The sequence below is a fragment of the Haliotis asinina genome, chromosome 8, assembly GCF_037392515.1.
Source record: "Haliotis asinina isolate JCU_RB_2024 chromosome 8, JCU_Hal_asi_v2, whole genome shotgun sequence".
NCBI lineage: Eukaryota > Metazoa > Mollusca > Gastropoda > Lepetellida > Haliotidae > Haliotis > Haliotis asinina.
The window spans coordinates 34727683-34750131 of record NC_090287.1 but is presented as its reverse complement, the minus strand read 5'-3'; the positions used below and the strand labels follow the sequence as shown (position 1 = coordinate 34750131).

The window sequence follows — 22449 nt, the reverse complement described above, 5'->3', positions numbered from 1 at the left end:
TTTCTTCATGCTCAAGGTGCAGACATTACATTGAGGTAATCTCATCTTTTGATTCACTGACGTATTTTGCTAGGAAGTTTTCACAGATTATAATGTGTCTTGCTCAGGTGTCCTGGAATTAGAATACAGAAGATTTCAAGTTGACAAGTTTGGTAATGAAATTACCACTGCTGACAAATTTGATGTTCAGTGGACACTGACCGAACAGATATAAGAGATGAGGAGGACAAACTCAAGTATAAGAACCTTAGTGCATTCGTGATATGTATACTGATGATACCACATTCAAACAATAAAAGTGAAGGAGTCTTCAGTGCAGTCAGAAAGAATCGCACTGAATTCAGGTCAATTGTACTGTTGAGGTCCTTTCCAGTCTAATGCTACATAAATGTCAAGCCATAGCTTATCCCAAACAGGTACTCCCAAAAGTAAAATGCTTTGTGTGAAGCCAAAAAGTGACAAGATGAAATTTGAATTAAATGCTGATAATTGGGAATTCTGCTGTGGGAGGTTAGAGCTTCACTCTTGATTAATATAATCTTATTTTTCTCAGAATCCATTGATTTTTCTCATGATTTTGATTATTTAGTTGACTACTGATTTTGTGACCAAACTACTAATTTACAACCTTGAAACTACTATAGTTGCAGCGCTTTGGGGTTGGCATCTCTGGTTATGTCTAGTACCCAAACAGACTGCTGCAGGAAATCAAGTAGCATCTTGCTTGCCTTACATTGAGTATATATCTATCGGGATGGTCATAACTGAAAATGGTTACTTTTTGAAATGAAGTGGTGTAATTAGTTGCTAATTGTTGAGTTATTCAATGCGCCGTTATCGTATGAAAGTAGTTTTAGCATCATATCCTTGAGTATAAAAATACATGGTTGTCTTTAGATTCTCATAGTTCTGACATATACAAAGATAGTGAATAACATCCTCGTTGTAATGACCGCATGAACACTTGGATGTTTCCGATCGATATATAGAGTGGAAGCTGTCTAACCCGGCACTCTTTGGGAATGAATAAATAATCCAGTTTAGACATTGTGCCGGACTGTTGAGCTGACGATAAATATACAAGTCTCGGATGGGACTGTGATTTTATGCCGGTGTTGACAATTTGCCGGATTGGACAGATGCCGATTTTGACAGCTTCCATTGCGTTGTACAGTTAATAGTTTGAATGGAAGTAGTATTCCTCAGATTATAGTTGCTTTGTTCAAAATTTTATACTCGACCTGGCACACCATCGTTCAGGTAATCTGGCGTCTAACAATGATTCAGTTAATAAAAACTTATGAGCCTAGAGCGATATCGTCTTTTCTTTCAGTGTGCTATAGTTGGTTTCCCTATATAGTTTATCATCACTTGTGTCACGAACCGCGCTGCATATAGATCTTATGGCGTCTAAATGTAAATTCTCCAATAAGATTGCCTGTTCAATCGTACAATTATCCCATACATGACAGCAGTAATCAAAAAGTAGTAAGATAAAAGAATGACATGAAGTATTTAGAGTTTTCCTAGATAAACGGTATTTTAAACTTCCCAGACAACTGATCATTGGACTGATTTTCTTTATCATGTCGCCTATATGAACTTTCCAAGAACAATCGCTTTGAATTGTAATACCTAGATGTTTCTGGTTATCATTGCTTCTTTAATAATTTCGCCATTCATTAACAAGTACGGTCTGTCATAATTTTGCGTTTTTCGAGTGAATGTTATACTCTCAGGCTTACTAGGAATAAAACTAACTTCTTACTTTAAACTAACTTGCCACTTTTTAGCCCAATCTGAACTTTTTGCCAAATCTCTGTTTATAATTGCGGCTCACTGCCTTTTGCAATCTAGATAAATTTCAAACCATTCTAAGAGATTACCCCTTGTACCGTCCGCATGGAGTTTATGAATAATGCCCCGATGGCAAACTCGGCAAAAGCTTGCTTATGTCACAGAATACGGCTCTAAGTTCCTTACCTTAATCTAATGCACCTGCGATAAAGTTATGAAAGTTCGCTAACTGATTTACTGTAGAATTGCCAGGCATAAATCCAGATTTTAAGTTTGATAGATTATTGTTATCTCCAAAGAAGTTGAAGACGAATTTAAAAACGCATTTTTCAAACACTTTAGCCACACCTTTAGTCATAACACAGCGGAACCACATTAATAAAATATATTAGACTGAATGTTTCCTAAAATGAAAACTGTATCTGTTTGAAACAGTAGTATCTTCTTCGTTTTTAGGCAACGATTACGCAATGAAGGGCGCTTGGCACGTGCCTGCACGTGTATCCCTGCCTGTTGAGGTTTAACTTCACAAAGCCAGCGGTTGGCTACCTGTACTGAATTAAGACACCTAATAGAGAAAACAACTGAATTTATGTAAGTACATTTAGTCTGTGTCACAATATAAGTGAATATGTTCATAATCCTTTACAGACTTATTGCAAGGGAGGATAACTATCGCATTGGTGATTCAATAAGCGGAATATGTCTCTTCAATACTGTATATGTTTAAAATAAGCAGAAGTAATATCAAACTACGCACACACACATAGATGTATACACTCACATATATACACATATGCATACATAAACAGACATAAGCACAAACATACATATTGTTTTGAGTATGTAGTGAGAATAGTTTATATGTTATACTATATATATATATCTGTAAATATGTTATACTATATATATATCTGTAAATATGTTTATAAAATCTGAAGTTAATCTAAAATACTTTAACTACCTGTTCACCATGAAGCTAAGAAGCTCTGCTTACCACTGACCACTTTCCACTGTATGTGAGTAAGCTGAGGTAAGGAAAATACAATACGATTATGTAGCTACAGCTTGGGTTCACTTGGTTAAGCAGGGTAACACAAAGAAAGGTGACCAGTTCCCAGGTCGGGGTGAAGAGGTTGGCCAGGTCGGCTGTCTTCATTTTGTCAAGTTGAGAGTGCCATGTCGGCATAGTTTATGACAATTATTTGGATTTATGTGATCATATTCAGAGGAAGGAGATGGAACAAGATCAATTGGAACTGTTATGTGCTGAACAAAGTAAGCCTCCAGGTAAGAGTTCCGCCCGTACCTCCCCCCCCCCCCCCCCCCAAACATTAACTTACGAATTGTCACTCAAATTATTCAGTAGTTACACCATCAATGACGTGTTTAAGGCATGAAAGACAATATATGACTTGCAATAACTGCCGTTCCCGTATTCAGCCTCGGGAATCGAACGGGTGTCCACATCTGTTGAGGTCAGCGTAACAACATCGCCATATGTAAGCTATTTTCCATACAACTTAACAAGACTCACGAAAAGTACAACGTACCACTACTGGCCCCCCGAGTAAATGGAGCCGATGTCACGTAACAACTTGATGAATATGTCCTTTGTGTTACTTGATCTGCACATATATTCAGCCAAGTGTAACGTGAAATCCTTGTGTCTGGTGTTTGTGTTTGGCAGTTGTCGTTTGATGCACCACCACCGGTTTTCTATTAAGTTCGTACAGGCACCGGTGGTGGGATCTGGTAATAAATAGCAACAAAACTTAATGGAAATGACGCATTATTAGCACATTATTTGCACTGCATACACTTACCTTTAAAGAATGGTTTACTGTACTATGGGTATAACCCAGGTCAGACAGTCCGTCGTAAGCCCTCCAACAGTCTGTAACTATGTGACTACCCCCCACCACTTTTTAACAAATAACGTCAAGTAGTGTCCGTCGGTCGCGAGTCTCTACAGGAACTAGAAAGAACTGTCTTGTCTCCCTACAAATACCACCCAAAACCCACTGACCTTCTACCATCCTACCTCTATGATACTGCCGTTTCCGAAATTAACTTTCATCTATTTCTACCGTCAAGCCAGCCCCACCAATTCTGTCCGAACCATTCTTTTCAACCATCGCAGAGCATACCTCTCTTCAATACATGAAATAGTCCGATGCTGTTTCTCTGGAGGTTTCTAGCACTTTCCCATCACCATCACAATCAATACTCGTTTCTCTGATTGTGTCTGCATATGACATTTTATGAGCAAAGCAGTAGGTGAGCAAAACGGTTTTTCTCAGTGACAAATTCGACCCAGAAAACCACGTACCCCTCCGTGCTGGAACTTGATTTTTATTTTTGTTACTTTTTTTACATACCTTGTGGCTACACTGGAAACGATAGTCAGGAACCTTACCCTTGCGATTAACTGTATAAGTGCGACTTAGTACTTGGTGACAGTTAGGACAAGTAGCTTGGGTTAGTAACACCCCTTACCGCTGGCAGAAAGAAACAGTGCTCTCAGTGCTACCTAAATGTGAAATTAGAAAGAAAAGATTCATAGGAGGTGGTTGTTTAGCACTGGAACGTGTAACAACCCGAGGTGCTGGAGGAGGTGTCGGGGAGATGTTACGAGGGGATGTGGTGTGAGCATCAACAGCTGAAGGTGTGGGAGAGCGTGGAGGTGAGGCAGACTGGAAGGGGTCGGCAGGAGTTAGGTGCAGGGGTTTTTTTTACACTTACGGGGACGGCTTGTGTCAGATGGTTTAGCAGGTCTTTCGGGTGAAGAAGTTACAAAGCGAGCGGGACGTTTAATAGTGCGTTTTGGACGTGCCGGAACGGGAGGAGAAGACGTACTTGGGTATGCAATAGGAGGGACGGGAGCAGGGTTAATACTGTTACTGCTGGAGTTAATATTTTGAGTCAGTAAAAAAGATAAACCTGTGCTGGACAACGAAGAATTGCCGCGCTGACTGTCACTCGTTCGTCGCCCAGTCGATCCTTCACTAACGCTAGACATCCCCGGTGAATGCACGTTCATGTCCTCAATCGGTCTCTGACCTGGGTCGATCTCACCCTCAGATGATGAGGAGAAAAAATCCATCAATGAATCGGCTGAACTCGATTCTTCACGATTACATGTCTTGTTGGGGGGGAATATCCGACTCAGATGATGTCGACATTCTGTCTTTTTTTGGCTAGGGTTACACAACAGCAATGTCTACCAGACTCACTCAACTGGGATATAGAATGGGAATGATGACAGTGTCTAGGTTTTATTCAAAAAGCATTAAGTCATGTGACGTGTTTAGATACAAGCATCTCGTGCCAAAATCATCATATGCACGGGAAAAGCACACCAGGTGATATCTCATTCAAATTTCGCATCCACCAACAGAGTACGACAACACAATTCCTTTAACATAATCAGTTGTTACGTCAATATTACCTCCATGTGTCAACACGCCTCAAGGAAAAAATACAAAGGTACGGTAGTCGCACCTACAATCAAAGTAACACAACATAATTTCTTTAATATAATTATTTATTACACCAGTGTTACCTCCATATGTCAACACGATAACGAAAGAAATAAATATAAATGAGAACGGGGCTCATGAACTGGGTATCATCACCTCACAGTTGGTGGCCACTGTTCCTCGGAGCCACCAAGACTTCTACAATGCGCTCGACAATTAATTCAATACAACCCACGCGGAAGCCTACAAAGTAGCGTCTAAATACAATAAGTTCCGCTCCGTCGGTCACCAATCTCAGTAGCACTGAGGTAAGACTGAGGACTCTCGACCAGACGACACGGGTTCGGTTCACAGAAGCGACGACGTTTCTTTCAGATTTAGTTAGATTCTTAGTGTTCACATACATGCATACATACATGCACAAGCATATACACAAATACACGTACATGCGGGTATGCATATACACACACAAACATACACACACGCATATTTACATACACATACACATAACCAAGTCTATGACGAGCGACTACCGGGACATGGTGGTCAGGCTCGCAGACTTGGTTGACACATGTCATTTGTTCCCAACTGCGAGGATCGAGGCTCATGCTGTTGGTCAGTGGATTGTCTGGTCTAGACTCGATTATTTACAGATCGCCGCCATATGGCTGGAATATTGCTAAGTGCGGTGTAAAACTAAACTCACTCACTCACCTTCGACGAGCGTGCGTGTTCCATACTAGTAGATAGGCTGATATGTAGATCCACCATAACTCAAAAAGGAAATGCTCAAAAGGCTAGAACAAGATTTTAAATGATAAAAATGTGAACAATACAAAGGATGGGTGGACGAAAATGTCCCATATGGGTAGGCAAAACGAATAAGCAACATGAAGGGGCAATTTCTCCAAAGCAGATTAAATTTTGAAGGTACCCAACCTAAAATGTAGAAAATAGCAGGGTATTTGCGGGGATACAAAACCATTCGGACAGATAGGATGATAAGTATTCATCAAGTAATTACTGGACTTGAATATGGGATAGAATCAATGTCAGTCTGCTTTTTATGATACAAATGTTATATCATGATAACTTGGTGTTGATACATGTCGTGTCAAGAATTTGTGAACATAACATGGGAATGGGGTAGAATATGCCTCCAGCAACCCATGCTTGCCATAAAAGGCGACTATGCTTGTTGTAAGAAGCGACTAACTGAGTCGGATGGTCAGGCCTGCTGACTCGGTTGACACATATCATCGGTTCCCAATTGTCAGATCGACGCTCATGTTGTTGATCACTGGGTTGTCTGGTCCATAGTCGATTATTTACAGACCGCCGCCATATAGCTGGGATATTGCTGAGTGCGGTGTAAAACTAAACTCACTCACTCACTCTCAGATCCGCAATGTCATTTTCAAGTTGACTCATTTACTCTACCAATTGAGCAATCTCCTGCCTTAATGGGTTCGCTTACGGCGGCGCCAATGAGGGACAATATGCGATTACTCTTCAAGGCAGTCATGAATTGCTTCATAAAATGACTAGCACCGGACTCACTCTGGGCACTGCTCTGCTCTTGGACATTCATGACTGACGAGTCTACACTGCTAGCATTTAAGTCAGAACCGACATCTGGTAATTGCCAACATGGTCGTTTGTTTGCAGTTTCTGAGTCCGGAGGAGGGGTGAACGCGTCCTCGCGGTTACATTTACAGTTTAGTGACATATTCTCCACATGACATACATGCATATGCGTTCAAGGAAACGTTTATGATTTTTTTAGATAGTTTGTCTCGATGTCAGACATGTACGTCGCTGACAGAAAAGTGGGAATGTGAAGTCGAACGTTCAATCAGTCAACATCAACATTTTTTTTGTTATCATGAAAGCACAAACTTGTCAGGCTATGACAATGAATGTCTAATAGTTACATTAGTGATTATATATTTCACAACCTCCCTCCGTTCTCTCTGTACTTTGTTGAAAATCACACCAGGTTTAAACACAGTGAGAACGCACGTCCAGCCATCGTGACGTCACCGGAAATATAAATGTGATGTATTTAAACTATCAAAATCTAAAATAGTGGAGGGACAATACCCAATGTCCAAACAGGTCATACAAAATATATTTCCAAACTGACAAATTCTCACACAGCGAGAGAGAAACCCTTGAACACGTCCCACCATACTCCATACACTACCAACAACACACAACGGTGTTCTTGAGTTTACTGGACAAAAACCAAACCTAACACTACAACCACGTCAAAGTCCACTAAATAACATATATCCTCATCAAAACTGGCGTTCTAGTTCGCATATAACTTCACATAACCAACTAGTGCCAGCTTTAGAAAATCATAGCCGTACAAACAAAATAACAACAACAAAACATACTAACTTACAAAATACGAAAACAAAAGAGAAACAAAACAAACATACTAACCATTACGTAGTTCCTCTCTCACCACTTCTCATAACTTTCCGAATTCAACATTGTTTTAGAATTTTATGTATTTTATGCATCCCTAACGCTTTTGATCAAATTCAGCTGAAACTTGGTCCCGTGTTACAGGCGTTGCATATACATGCATGTTACACGCATAATCAACGCGTTCACACACACACACACACACACACACACACACACAAAATGCATATTCACATCGCGCCACAGCAGACCATAACAAACACACCACACCAAAACACGTGCTGTATACAAAGAATAAATCTGCAACGTCACTATATTTATCAATTCAGCAGAAAACATATTGTCGGTTACGAAACATGGTCTGTTGTTCATCTCTAAACGACCTTTACGAAGAATAAATGCACTTTAAAGCCTCCAGCAACAATTCATACAGATGTGAAAAAAAAACCCGGTCACGTGATCTCAGTTCCAACCAGCCTTTCATTGGTTGGTAGGCCAGCAGGAGCGATCTCAACCTGCTGTAGGAGAGTTGTAGACAGGTGTTGCAGAAGGACGTCCGAAGTTTTGTGGAAGTAAGTGCTAGTTTTTGTCTCGTTCTAATTGTGCAATAGTACACCATAAGTCCATACATACCATGTGGCAGTGCTGCTGTACATAATCGTGTGACGAACGAGGGGACTGAGAGCAGCAGACATAAAAAAGAAACAGCAGACGACACCATTTGTACAGGACAAACACGACAGCTTCCTACCAAGATTATATAATATATTTATGTGAGTACATGTATATCACCAGACAATGAGCTGAAACGAAATCACTCAGTGAATATCCATGCCCTGGATCAAAAACATGTCATGCAAGGTTTGGAGCAGTATGTGATACTGGCGTGGCAGAAAAAGGACTGTATGAGGACTGCAGACGACAGCCGGTGATCATGACCCATTCCAAGCGCAATACTGTCGTCTTATATTGATCAGAAATTGTCATTGATTGCTTCCCTGATGAAGGCATTCAATCCAAACTTACCACTTAGCTTATTGTAAATAGTAAAGCGGTTTTGATACAGTTCACTCAATTATAAACCAATATGCAGCAAATGATATGAAAATAGTTCACTTGTGAAATATATATGTTCACCGTTGGTCATGAGATTGCTCTGATCAACCCTGACTGGAATGCTGGGTGAACATATGTCACCTCCAAAGCAGGGGTAACAAATTCACCTGAAACTTGAAACTGTTAAACTCATATAATTGGGTAAGTGGGAATGAGCCATATATTTTCGGGTGGTATGCTAGCAAGTTCAACTACAATGGTCAGCGGTCCACAGTCGTGTGCAGAAGTCCCTGGACACCTCTTGTAACTTTCCATCAAAACAGTCATTTACTTCGCGGCATCTTCTGTATACGTTGATGAGAAAAGATATTTATCTAAATGAATGGAACAGCGAAACCTTAAAAAGTAATCATTTCAATTCCCGATGATAATAAACGAGCAATTCACATCCACGTGATTCACACAACGTTTCTATTATATGAGGTGTTCGTTGTTTTGTTACAATAGCGATGAGAGTGAATCATGACGGGTTAGTGGCAGCAAAACGTGTCCCTAAATACTCGGACAGTTCAATCATTTATATTCGCGATATTTGCAGTAGTTGATTTAATTAAAGGTATTATGCCATGACATAAATATTCCAATAATCAGTTCAGCCATACGTCCAAAATGGAGTTCAACTCGACATCCGAGGGGAGTAGATGCGTTCTTTAGCTTTGTTACAGAGATGTGTTTAATGTTAGCCCGCACTTGACAGTCTGACAGGTTTATATAACTGGCAAGCACAATTTGTCTGAAACTGTCAAATCTCGGGTTATAATGAAAGTTGTGTTGGATCAGATGTGTAAAGCAAGTACTGGGGCTGATGGGTGAAGCGGAGAGTGGGATAGATGGATGAGGGAGAAAGTGAGATAGATGTGTGAGACATAGACAAGCGGGTGAGGCAGACTGGGACAGGCAGATGAGGTTGAGAATAGGGTAGATGGGTGAGGTAGTGACTGAGACAGATGGATGAGACAGACTGGGACGGATTGGTGGGGCACAGACTAGGGAAGATGGGTGAAGAAGAGAATGAGATAGATTGGTGAACTACAGACTGGGAAAGTCTGATGTGGTCGAGGTTGATTCAGATGGGTGAGGCAGAGGCTTGGACAAAAGGGTGAGACAGACACTGGGATACATGGGTGACGTAGATACTGGGACAGGCTGGTGAGATAGAGACTGAGGTGCATTGGAGTGGTAGAGACTGGGGCAGATGGGTGAGATAGAGGGAGACTGGGATAGGCGGATGAGGTAGGGACTGAGGTAGATGGGTGAGGCAGAGATTAGGGCAAGCGAGAGAGTCAGACTGGGGCAAATCTGTGAGGTAGAGAGTGAGATAGAGGAGTGAGATAGAGGCTAGGGCAGATGGGTGAGGTAGAGACTGTGGTAGATGGGTGAGGCAGAGATTAGGGCAAGCGAGAGAGTCAGACTGGGGCAAGTCTGTGAGGTAGAGACGAAGACAGAGGAGGCAGATGGGTGGGGTAAAGACTGAGATAAATGGCTGAGGCAAAGACTGTGACCGGAGGGTGAATAAGAAATGGCAACAGGTGGGTGAAGCAGAGATTGGGAGAGACGGGCCAAGGAGAAAAGGGAAGACTGCAGAACCAGAGAAGACATACAGACAGACAAACCGACAGACAGTGACTGAATGAACAGATAAGTATTCCTTCCTCACCAGATGCATGTTCAGCTATCGGCTAAGCCACAACTGACAATCACTTTTTGTCAAACGACACTGAGAATACAGTATCATGAGCCCTTTCTATTGTCTTAGGTGCACTGATCAAGCGCTGATGGATATTGTGTTATAGCCTAGAGCAGATGCACATAAGAAAAGTAGAACACACGAAATGTCATTTTATACCACTAAAACTGTGAAGTCCACAATACTCGTGTTTTCAAACTCAAACATATTTGTTGAAAACATCAGAGTAAGAAACATTTAAATCGTATTATCATTCATTTTCCGTTTTTAGTTTAAATTTCATTGTAACTATTGTCGTGAAAAAAGAAGATGGCTTTGAGAGACAAGTACGAAATTGAAAACTTCAGAGAGCTTGCACAACTATTTCAAGTATTGCTGAATTTGTACCTAGCTAATTCATATTTTTAGATAGCCCACCAATCTAATATTATATGAATATATTTACCATCTATACACTCTTAGAGAACAGACGCTCATGTTTAAAGATTGTGAAACATTCCGTTCTTCGTACTAATTACGGTATAGAAATGGTTATAGCTTCATCGCAATAATGCAGTATGCAGTATTGTCCTTCGTGGTGGGGAACATGTGTTAAGTTCATTACCGTAGTCATTCAGATAAGGGGGCGATGGGGTAGTCTAGTGACTAAAGTGATCACTTGTCATGGTGAAGACTCGCGTTCGATTCCCCACATGGACGCAATCTGTGAAGCCTATTCCTGGTGTCCGCCGCCGTGATACTGGTGGAATATTGGTGAAAGAGGCGTAAAACTAAACACCTCACTCATTCAGTTAAGTAGTGGTCTTCTATCACATTTCACGAAAATATGTTTTTAAATCCGCGATTCTTTATGGGTACAGTTACAATGTGCACCCAATACTTTTTTACATGTTAGGAACAATTGTTAATGTTGCAACCAATGCTTGTCGTAAGAGGCGACTAACGAGATCGGGCGGTCAGACTCACTGACTCAGTTGACACATGTCATTGGTTCCCAATTGCCAGATCGATGCTCATGTTGTTAATCCCTGGAGTGTCTGGTCCAGACTCGGTTATTTACAGACCGTCGTCATACAGCTGGAATGTTGCTGAGAGCAGCGTGAAATTAAACTCACTCACTCACTTTAAGCAATCTGAATGGCCAGTGTTGGTAAGAAATATTAATTATTTATCTTTCTCTGTATTTATAGGAAATAAGCATCGCCAATAACCACAGCGCTATTCTAGAACATTAACATAGTCTGTTTATGTTAGCATATTGTTTTTCTTTGTTATTCGTGTTAAGGTAAACACCAACCAACTAGAAATACCGTACTACCTCTATTACGTGTTACTGCTTAGGTCCGAACTTTGAACATTGTCAGTTGCAACAATGCCGGGGAAACGTTTTCACTGCAGTCATCATTATAAACCACAATTACACAAACAAAAACTGAGCTATTATTCTTTTACCGTGTACATGCCCTTTATGTGGGTAATTGTGTAGTGTCACATACCGCATTTACCGAAAATATGTAATGTAAAATATGTAATGAAAATATGTAATACGGTAATTGTAGTTACCGTGCCGTCTCTATCCCAGTTCAATGATATCACGTGTCACATGTAGACACTACGCGCAGTTATACCGCAATGTGAATGTATTCAAGTACATTGAAACGCATCATAAATTTGATAACACAATAGCCACAAAGTTCGCCGCCGAATGCCGCACTTGGTCTTTTCAGTTCGCTCGTCACGCCGAAGATCCAGGTTCGATTCTGGAACAATATGTGAAGCACAATATGTGAAGCTGATTTCCGGTGTTACCCACCCTGATATTGCTGGAACATTGCTCAAAGAGCGTGAACCCAAACTCTCTCTCTCTCTCTCTCTCTCTCTCTCTCTCTCTCTCTCTCTCTCTCTCTCTCACACACACACACACACACACACACACACACACACACACACACAGGCGCAGGTCTCTTATAACTATGAGCATGAACGTGAGAGTATTTATACAGAGCAAGGGTTACACATCAGTGGCAGAGTGCGAGCCAATGACAGAACACATGCACCAAAATACCTTTAGCACAGGTAAGGCAGTATCAATAGAAAAATCTGTCATTTTGCATAATTATCGAGACCAGGCTTCACAGAAGAAGCAGAACAGTTCAGCAACAACTCAAATAGGAAAAAAAAAAACATCTTTTGAACGGAATGGTATTAGACGTGGATAAGATGGCGCCAAGCGAAAGGAATCACAACCTTTATGTAATTCCATCCAAAAGTTATGTAATTCCATCCAACAGTTACGGTCTGTTTATCGTCCCGAGATACATCTTAATTGTCCGCCCTACACATGTTGACATCAATACTTTGCATGGCGGTCTGGGCTGTGAGATCACACTCATGTAATACCACAGCTGTAGGTGAGATAAAGTAGGCCACGAGGCTAAAAGAGTACGATTCAACAGATCGTCGTCCATTGCTAGGTTAAACGACCAACAGAGAAGGAGATTAGAGGCGCGTGTGCTAAAGCACTACTGCCATACATGTATCAAAGTGTTACGTGACCTGTTGCAGTAACGATGAAGCAGGACCTGTATGGCGGGGACGGGACGCAAGCAGCCTCGGAGAGCACCCCTTTACTGACAAGCAAAGGTAGGTCATGATTACATTTGGGCAAGGTGTTTTGGCAGAAGGGACCCTGTTAAATTGTATTCATATATTTATTTTCGTTGTTGGGCCTAGAGGGTCGACGTCACATGCCAGGGGCTCCTTGACGAAGCAGCCTTCACTGAGGTAAACCGTAACTTCCATTCTTTTACTAAGTTTACTTTAGTGACGTACGATAACCTTAGTGCTTTGTAATTAGAGGTCCAGAACATGATTTTGTAACTGGTTTGTGTTTCATTGCCAGATCTGAGTCAGTCGCAATCGCTTGGTTGGGTTTAGCTATTTGTTTTTATACGCCAACATGAAAATTAAAATGTAAACAAAAACATTGAAATTAGATTGCTTGGAAAGGAAGAGGGGGACGATGTGTTGGTGTGTTGCCTTGGTTGGCGTTAAGTGACGAAAGAGGTGCTCGACCCTATACGAAACAGTTAGGGTCAGGGACGTTTATTTTGCCGACCGAGGGGGTCAGGAACTATAACATTTAAGTCGCGAAGTATACCGGCCGTTATGTCGTCCTATTTATGTTTGCTGACACAGACTTTTTATCTTGATGTCTGAAGATGGTACATTAATATTTGAGATTAAATTGACAATGGCATGTCAAAAGTGAACATTACATTGTCTTTGGATTGTGATCTCTCTTTGCTAACTGTTGACCAGGACAGTATATCTTTTTCAGAATAATCACGAGTTCTTCTGCAGATGACGTTGTCTGAAAGTGTTAGTTCTGAAATATCTGCAGTGACTTGCAATGTAACTCGAAAACTAATAAGAATGTCATACTCAATGACACCTTGATCATAATCAAAACATCATACCAATTCTGTGGGGATTTAGCAGAATGTTTGTCCTAATAATGAAAAAGTTGTTTAACAAACTATCATTAAAATGTTGACACAGTTCACAGTTTCGTAATAAAAATAAAAAAAACTTGTTTAACACACTATCATCAAAATATTGACCCAGTTCACTATTTGTTACGAGGGAGGAATGCAGAGAAAGGTACAGTCAGCTGTTCGAGAAGCACGTGCACAAGTGCCGAGAAAGTTATTTATTCATTAACCTGTGCTGTGCTGTCTCTATGCTTCCTCGCACACCTGGCTGTCCCTTTCTCTGCACTCATCCCTCGTAACAAATAGTGAACTGGGTCAATATTTTGATGATAGTGTTAAACAGGTTTTTCATTTTAAGGCACATTTTAAATATTCTGCAAAAACCTCATAGAGTGGGTTTGATGTTCTGATTTTAATCAGCGTTTCATTGAGTATGTTATGTTTATTAGTTTTCGAACTAGACTTCAATTCATCGGCCCGGTGTTGAGCCAAGCGGACAATGCTTGTGATATAGGGGTTTGTATTCTCCGCCCCATTTAGTACTGCGGCTGTTATAGCTGCTGCTTCACGGCCGCTGCAACCACTGTGTTGAACAGGACCCAGCTCTAAGTTCTGCATGAACACATGTGCGTTGGATACATTAATCAAGCGCCATGCTCTGACGGTTACAACAAAGATATTGTGTGTGTTTAACTCCAGCAATGCAATTATATGTTTTCAGATGCAGGAAACAAACCTCCAGCCAAACGCCGTGGCTATGTCCCTGTTGAAGTCGTGTCGTTCTTGTATTTCTTCACGACCTTTTTCTCAAACCCCCACACACAATTCTACGTCTTTGACAAAGTGTCCGCCAAATACGGTCACGTTAATACCACGGACCCTGTTCCCTGTGGCGACAACTTCTCCAACTCCTCCGCCTCCGAAGTGGAGATAAAGGTGCAAACAGAGACGTCAACGGTAATGATGTATCTACTCTTCGCGAGCACCTTCAGCGGCGTCCTCCCCACCATCTTTCTCGGGTCCCTGACCGACCGCCACGGGAGGAAGATCGCCTGCATCCTCGCCATACTGGGATCAACCTGTAAACAACTTATCTACGTTGTCATCTTCAATCTGGATGCCAACGTCAACTATCTCTACATTGGCAATGTCGTGGAAGGTGTGTGTGGTTACTACGGAGCTATGCTGGTAGCATTATTCGGGACAATTGCTGACATTACTGAGGCTGGGAAGCAGCGAGCTTTCCGGATCACGACAACGGAAGGTTGCCTCTTTCTAGCATCAGCCATAGCCATTGGCACCAGTGGGGTGTGGATAGAAAACAGCGGCTTCCTTCAACCACTTTACACCATGATTGGCATTAGCGCCCTCAACATGGCGATCGTTCTCTTCATCCTCCCAGAAACAAGGAAGAAAACTGATGCATCATTTTCATTAGTGGAACCGCTAAGAGGATTAAAAAGAAGTCTTATGTTTTTTGTCGTCGATACTCCCAGTAAACGGCGATGGAAGCTGCAGCTGTCTGTTACTGTGTTTTTCATCACGTTTTCTATAAGCATAGCCGAAAATAGTATCATGACGTTGTTCCTTCTCAAGTCTCCCTTTTGTTGGACAATGGTACACATCACCGTTTACGCCGCTGTAGTGATGGTAGTTCATTGGATGTGTATCCTCTTAATAACGCGTTGTCTTGGGAACTACTTGTCTGACGTCCACATCGCCCTGATGGGCACTACATCCACATTCCTGAGTCTGCTGATAGTGGGTCTTGCCATGGATGACGCAATGATATATGCTGGTGAGTATATATACCTGATCAGGCGTATCAGTAATAGCGAGGGCGTTAAATGACGTGACGGTAACAGCAAGAACGTTGAAGGGCTTGACAGTAACAGCAAGAACGTCGAATAACGTGACAGTAATGGCAAGAACGTCGAATGACGTGATCGTAACATTGTGGACGCCCAATTGCATGACAGTAGCAACCGGGACATGAAATGACATGCCAATAATAGCGAGGACGTTCAGTGGCGTGGTAGTAGTAACGAGGAGGCTGAATGATGTGACCGTAATATCAACGACGTAGAATGGGGTGAGAGTAATGACGACGACGTCGAATGACATCACAGTAAGAACGGAGGAATAGTGAGGACGTCGAAAGACGTGATAGCAATGGCGAGGACGTCGAATGACGTGACACTAATAGCAAGAACGTCGAATGACGTGACAGTTATAGCGAGGACTTTAAATGACGTGACACTAATAGCAAGAACGTTGAATGATGTAACAGTAATAACGAGCACGCTGAACGACGTCAAAGTAATAACGTCAACATCCAATGACGTGACAATAATGCAGTGATGTTACCCTATTCTTACTGGCAGCTGTTAAAATGGCTTTCGCAAAAGTCATATACTAGACCATACTTATCATCTTCAATGAATCATTTTTCAGCTGCCGCTGTTGGCGTGTTTATTGAGTCGGTGACGCCTATGATGAGATCTGTGATGTCAAGACTAGTAACCAGCGATGAGCAAGGTGTGTGATCAAGATGACCCACTGACATGAATGTACCAAGCTAAAATATTATACAGACACAACCTCAAAGCTCAAAAAGTCGAATCCGAGATGGAGTGCATCTCCACAGCCGATTATAAATGACTGGGTTAAATTTGAAGCTTGTGTAACGTGTGATTTGTACTACGTTACCTTGTTGGGTACAAGGTTATCACATGCTCAGCATGCGATACATCCATCAGCATTTAATTTACGTGTTCAGAAATATATCTTTAACACTTGCGATCGACCAGACTGGGTGGGTGAATTAGCTTGCATATAATAAAGTACAAAAAACATAACACAACTTTCAATAGTTACTGGTACAGGGGTGATGGGGTAGCCAAGTTGTTAAAGCGCTTGATTGTCACGCTGATCGAGTTTAATTCCCCACATGGGTACAATATGTGAAGTCCATTTCTGGTATTACCAGATCTTGCTAGAATAATACTAAACTAAACTCACCTACTACTGGCTCATTGTGTGAAACCTGAAACGCATACATGTCGTATTGTAATCTATGGACGTAAAAATGTCGTAAAAATGTAGCATTGTCCAACAAAGTAAAGCGTTGCTTAATATTCTGACGTTAAGCCATTACAGTCTGAATATGGTTGGTATCCCGATCTATGCAGTCCAATGTACATTCTATTGCTTTATCGCTTGACCACTGTCCACAGCTAAATATAGGGTTACTTCTCTTTTGCACATTTGGTATACTGACATAGATTTTATGTCCAGGCTCCATGAGAGCCTGGCAGGTTTCTGGGTAGAGCAGCAGAAAGCTTGAGTTTGTTTGTGGTGTTATGTCGCACTCAGCACTATTTCAGCTATATATGGCAGCGACCTGTAAGTAATCGAGTAATACTAAACAATCCGGTGATTGACACCATGAGCATCGATCTACGCAATATGGATACGATGACATGAATCAATCACGTGAGCGTGCCTTGCCATCCAATCCCGTTAGTCGCCTTTTAAGATAAGCAAGGTTGCTGAAGACCAATTCGATGCCTGGTCTTCAAACGTGGGATCACCGTCGACGTACATGTGTATTTAATCATTTGTGTATCTAGTAACCTATTTTGGTACTGGTACTAGTATGGAGTCTTTAACTGGTACTGCTTATGTTGCAGGTGCTCTGTTCGGCAGTATCAGTGTTGTGGAGATGTTCTCCGGAGCGGTGCTAGGCTTGGCGGCCACAGCTGGTTACACAAGCTCCGTCAGCTTCTTTCCTGGACTGGTGTTCATTGTCCTGTCCTTCCTCATGGCCTGTTTGAGTGGTGCTCTCATGTAAGTACAGTGAGTGAAAGAATGAGTGAGTGAGTGAGTTTTCACGCCGAGTTTGGTAATATTCCAGTAATATCACGACACCAGAAATTGGTATCACACATTTGTGTGACGAGCGAACAATTTAATCACTACGGTTACCCCACCTACCCCCTAAGGAGAGAAGCCATAACACAACTAACATCAGACTGTTATTGTTCGGGGTGAGGTGGCTGTCAGGTGAGGTGAGGTCAAGCCAGGTCAGGTGAGGTGAACTGGGACGCATCATTGCACTTCGATGGTTGCCTGAGAAGCTAAACCTGACAGCGATGATAGTGAGCAAGTTTACGCCGCTCTTAGCAGTATTCCAGCAATATCACGGCGGGGGACACCAGAAATGGGCTTCGCGCATTGTGTCCATGTAGGGAATAGAACCCAGGTCTTTGGTGTGACGAACGAACGCACCAACCTCCAGGCTACACCACCGGCCAGATCACGATTATGAAGGGAGACATTTTGAAGGGAGACGCATTAAGGTGGGATTTGTATCAGTGTTCAGTTATGTAGTATTACGAACATAACGTTTCTGAGTATACTCTCACCCCTTCATCGAGCTTGGGACCGGTGATGGTCCGGGCTAGAATAAGCCTTCAGCAACCCATGCTTGTCATAAAAGGCGACTATGCTTGTCTTAAAAGGCGACTAACGAGATCGGGTGGTCAGACTCGCTGACTTGGTTGGCACATGTCATCTCGTCCCAATTGCACACATCGGTGCTCATGCAGTTGATCACTCGATTGTCTGCTCCACACTCGATTATTTACAGACCGCCGCCATATAGCTGTAATATTGCTGAGTGTGGCGTAAAACTAAATTAACTCACTCACTCATCGAGCTTGGAATCAGGAAGCTTTATCATACACATGAAAGCAAAACTAAACAATAGTGATGATATAACAATGATGGACACAAGGAAAGTCAAGCTATTAATACACTTCCTTCCCAAGATAATAGGTTTCCTGCCTCGTATGACCTTTGTATACGATGAATTTAATGATTGTTGCTTTACGAATACATTTGAAGTACTTTTAAATATTTCCTCACGGCAAGATATTGTGTGAATCACCAGAAGAATACTACAAACAAAATGATTTATTTTTACTTTTAGCGTTTTGAGCTGCAGCCTTCACAAGACGAAGGGGAAAACAACAGTGCTCGACCTTGGAAACTGAACACGGCTTTGCTAAGGAGTCCCCATGATGCGAAGACTCTGTAATGCATTTGAGTGTTGATGCTACATATGCCCATCTTATATGATACATGATCAAATACATACTCATACATGTTCACGGATATAGGGGAATGTACCCAAAATGTATAGTGGACAAAACTAGTCGGGGACGTATGTAAATTTTGAAATTATGAATGATGATCTGTTTTTTTCTTTGACACACTGAAAAAATTCCAATCCTAATAATAACAACATCCCTGACTAATTTTGTGCAGTATAGTATTTGGGACTGGGGTGGTCACTCAGGTTAAGATTGTTTCGTAGTGTGTTTCCTAACTTTCAGCTTGGATCGCGTCCTGTCATTCGTAACTACTCGTGTCATTCGGGTCACGGAAAGATACGAGTAGTTACGAATGCGCTTCCTGTATGAGATAGATATACTGATGGAAACAAATAAGGGAACACATGAAAGTACAAGCATGGCTTTTCCGGGTTTCTTCTGTGCTTTGAATTGTGGGTGAAAATCTGGGCATGATGATAATAAAATAATAATATAATGGCTAGAAAGCCATGGTATCCACGCAACTTGTGCATTCACAAGGCGCTAAGACATTATCACCCTGGATAACACAAGCTGCCTCTGAAAACTGTTGCCACCGGGTACCCATCCAATACTGGGTTAACGGAGACAAATTTTCAGTAAACTCACTTACCTAGGGTTAGTTCATTTGTGTCACGCGTCCTTCGTTGTGGGGCCGGAAAGAAGTCGTAGAAACTCTCAGGACTCAAGCTGCCAAAATCGGTCACCCATCGAAGGACTCTCTGTGACCAACGTTGCTTATTGTACTCATTAGTGACCTGAGCTCCAAGCACAGGAGCAAAACCACCACATATATATCGTAGGCGTACTTTCGTGTATTCCCTCCCAAATTTTCTTGCGAAAAAGATCAGCAAGAACGCACTTTTGACTTTGCCTCCTCTTCATCTGTAGTGGTCACGTTGCACTCTGATAACCAACACTGCTGACAAGTTTTTAAGCTTGGATGTTCTTTTCCTACTTTCATGTGTTAATATTGTACCAGGTTCATTGTAAATCCTGGGAATGCTTGTGAATCACGTATTGCCTAATTATAGCGAATTTATATGATATGGTGATATTCAAAACGTATTTAAATTCGAACCATGTTAAGCTTTATATTTCTGAGGTGAGTCGACAGTTGAAATCTGTGATAAGACCCTAAACATGTTCAGTTGGAACACATCAAATTTGCATGAAGCTTCTTTTCTAGGGCTTCGACGAATCACTATAAATCATGCGTGTCACATTTTACATTTTCCCCACCATTGAAGACACGGGTTACCCATGCATGTCGTAAGAGGCAGGTGATCAGTCTCGCTACATTGGTTGACACATGACATCTCATCCCAGTATTTTCTGGTGTCCCCCGCCGTGATATTGCTGGAATATTGCTGAGAAGCGGCGTAAAACTAAACTCACTCACTCACGCACTCTCATCCCAGCTGCGTACATCAATACTCGTGCTGTTGATCTCTTTGTTTGTCTGCTCCAGACTGGATTAATTACAGACCGCTGCCATGTAGCTGGGATATTACTGAGTGCGGAGTCAAACAACAGCAAACACATTTTCAACGTCATATTAGTCACACCCAGCTGTCAACGAAATAACTCGAATACTTCACAAATGAAGTTTAAATGATCCCAGGGCAACGTGTGCTCAGTTATGTTTGTTGCTGATCAATAGCGGAAAGAAGACCATTCTTCTGGGGTTTTCTTCCGTTTTATCAATCAATCAAATTCCTTTACTCCTCAGAGAAAAAAAGCATTATGTACAGTGGTATATTATTATAAGCATTTTGACAGCTGCAGAACATAAATCATTCTCCGGTGTCACCTGCTCTATTAGCGTCCCACAACTTGTTCAGCTTGACCTGGGCTGCTCTACATATGCATGACCCGGGAGGTCAAATGGCACAAATGGCAGAAGGAATTCACTTCGTTAAATATATGAACAGCGACTGTTATTAATGTTGCGTTAGTGAGTAACATACATATATTGAAAAAAAATCAACCATATCTAGCTTCTATTGAAATGAAAGGGCATTGCTGACAATTTCTCGACACTGAGATGCGAAACGGCGACCTTGTCTCGACTGTTCGGACAAGCACCTGGCAAAGAATAGTAGACCCAACCAGTTCAGGTCAGGCTGAATAAGCTGTAATATGTGACATCGATCACTGGAACAACACTGACACTGCACACGTGTGCAATGCGTACTGATAGTCACTTACGGGCGTTACCTACTTCTGTGCTATGTATATTTTTTTCTGTGTGACTTACTATACTGGGCAAAATAAGTTAGGGATAATGGTATTTGTATGACTGATATCGTATCAGTGTGTCAATGAGTATTTTGATAACTATTTTTGTCCAGTATATATTCATCTGCCGGGCTTGAACGTTTCCATATAGGTTAGAGAGATGCTAAGAATTGGTTCAGGGTTTCACTTTAATGCTTGGCAGCGTAGTGCTCCACTAGTGAATGAATTCACTTCATCGCTGATGTAGGCTCTAACGTATACCTATATATGTATTTTGCCTGTGTGGTGTTATGTTTAAAAACCCAATGAATAAAGGGGGAAACTTCACATGCAGCTTTTGTAATTATTTAATTACTGGTTTAAGAGTAAATACTAAAAGCAGCTGAAGCTGACTCGACAAACATGTGGCCGATAACGTAAGCATCGTGAGGAAGTTTGAATGCTCTTTGTGGTTCGCCGACTTTAACAATATTCAAGTAATACCACTGCGGTGTATGAGAATTTGAAGGTGCCCCTATACACGAATTTTCCTCTGTCCAAATCTCTCTACTGAGATTGGGCAATGGGGTAGCCTAATGGCGACAGCCTCCCTTTGTCTTTCAGAAGAGTAGGGTTCGATTCCCCACTTTGGTAAAAATTGTGAAGCCCATTTTTTTCCCGCCGTGATATTGCTGGAATATTGATGGAATATTGATGGAAGGGGCGTAAAGTCATGTATTCACTCACTCACTGTAGAGAGATACGCGTGTGGTTATTTAATCTAAGACACAGACTTATTTCTGGAAATACGTCGGTCAAACAACAAACCAGTTTTGCTCCAGTGTGCAAAACAACTTTCAGCAACAAGGAAAGACAAGTATATTTTACAGCCTGCGTTCACGCAGGACAACGCGCAAGTGTTTGTTTCGTTCATATATCATGACAGGAACAGACCCTTCTTGACAATCGTTTAGGACTCTCGTCAGAAACAAGGGGTTTCCCCTTGTTTATCACGTGACAGCTGTTGCGTAATGCACACTTCCTTCTCAGTGTACTGATGC

General features: G+C 41.7%; 1 protein-coding gene across 5 annotated transcripts; it reads left to right on the top strand.

Annotated features, from left to right (window-relative positions):
• The first annotated feature begins 2306 nt into the window (after positions 1-2306).
• On the top strand, positions 2307-21736 carry LOC137294744 (proton-coupled folate transporter-like). 5 transcript variants are annotated; one of them, XM_067825840.1, is made up of 6 exons: positions 2307-2391; positions 13084-13161; positions 14734-15810; positions 16467-16550; positions 17705-17861; positions 19006-21736. In XM_067825840.1, exons 2-6 carry the CDS (start codon positions 13089-13091, stop codon positions 19067-19069), a joined length of 1455 nt encoding a protein of 484 aa, XP_067681941.1. In that variant the 5' UTR covers positions 2307-2391; positions 13084-13088; the 3' UTR covers positions 19070-21736. The 5 variants fall into 5 exon arrangements, with proteins under 5 accessions (XP_067681941.1, XP_067681939.1, XP_067681940.1 ...); XM_067825838.1 differs by lacking the exon at positions 2307-2391 and adding an exon at positions 3024-3075; XM_067825839.1 differs by lacking the exon at positions 2307-2391 and adding an exon at positions 8205-8287.
• Positions 21737-22449: the final 713 nt, after the last annotated feature.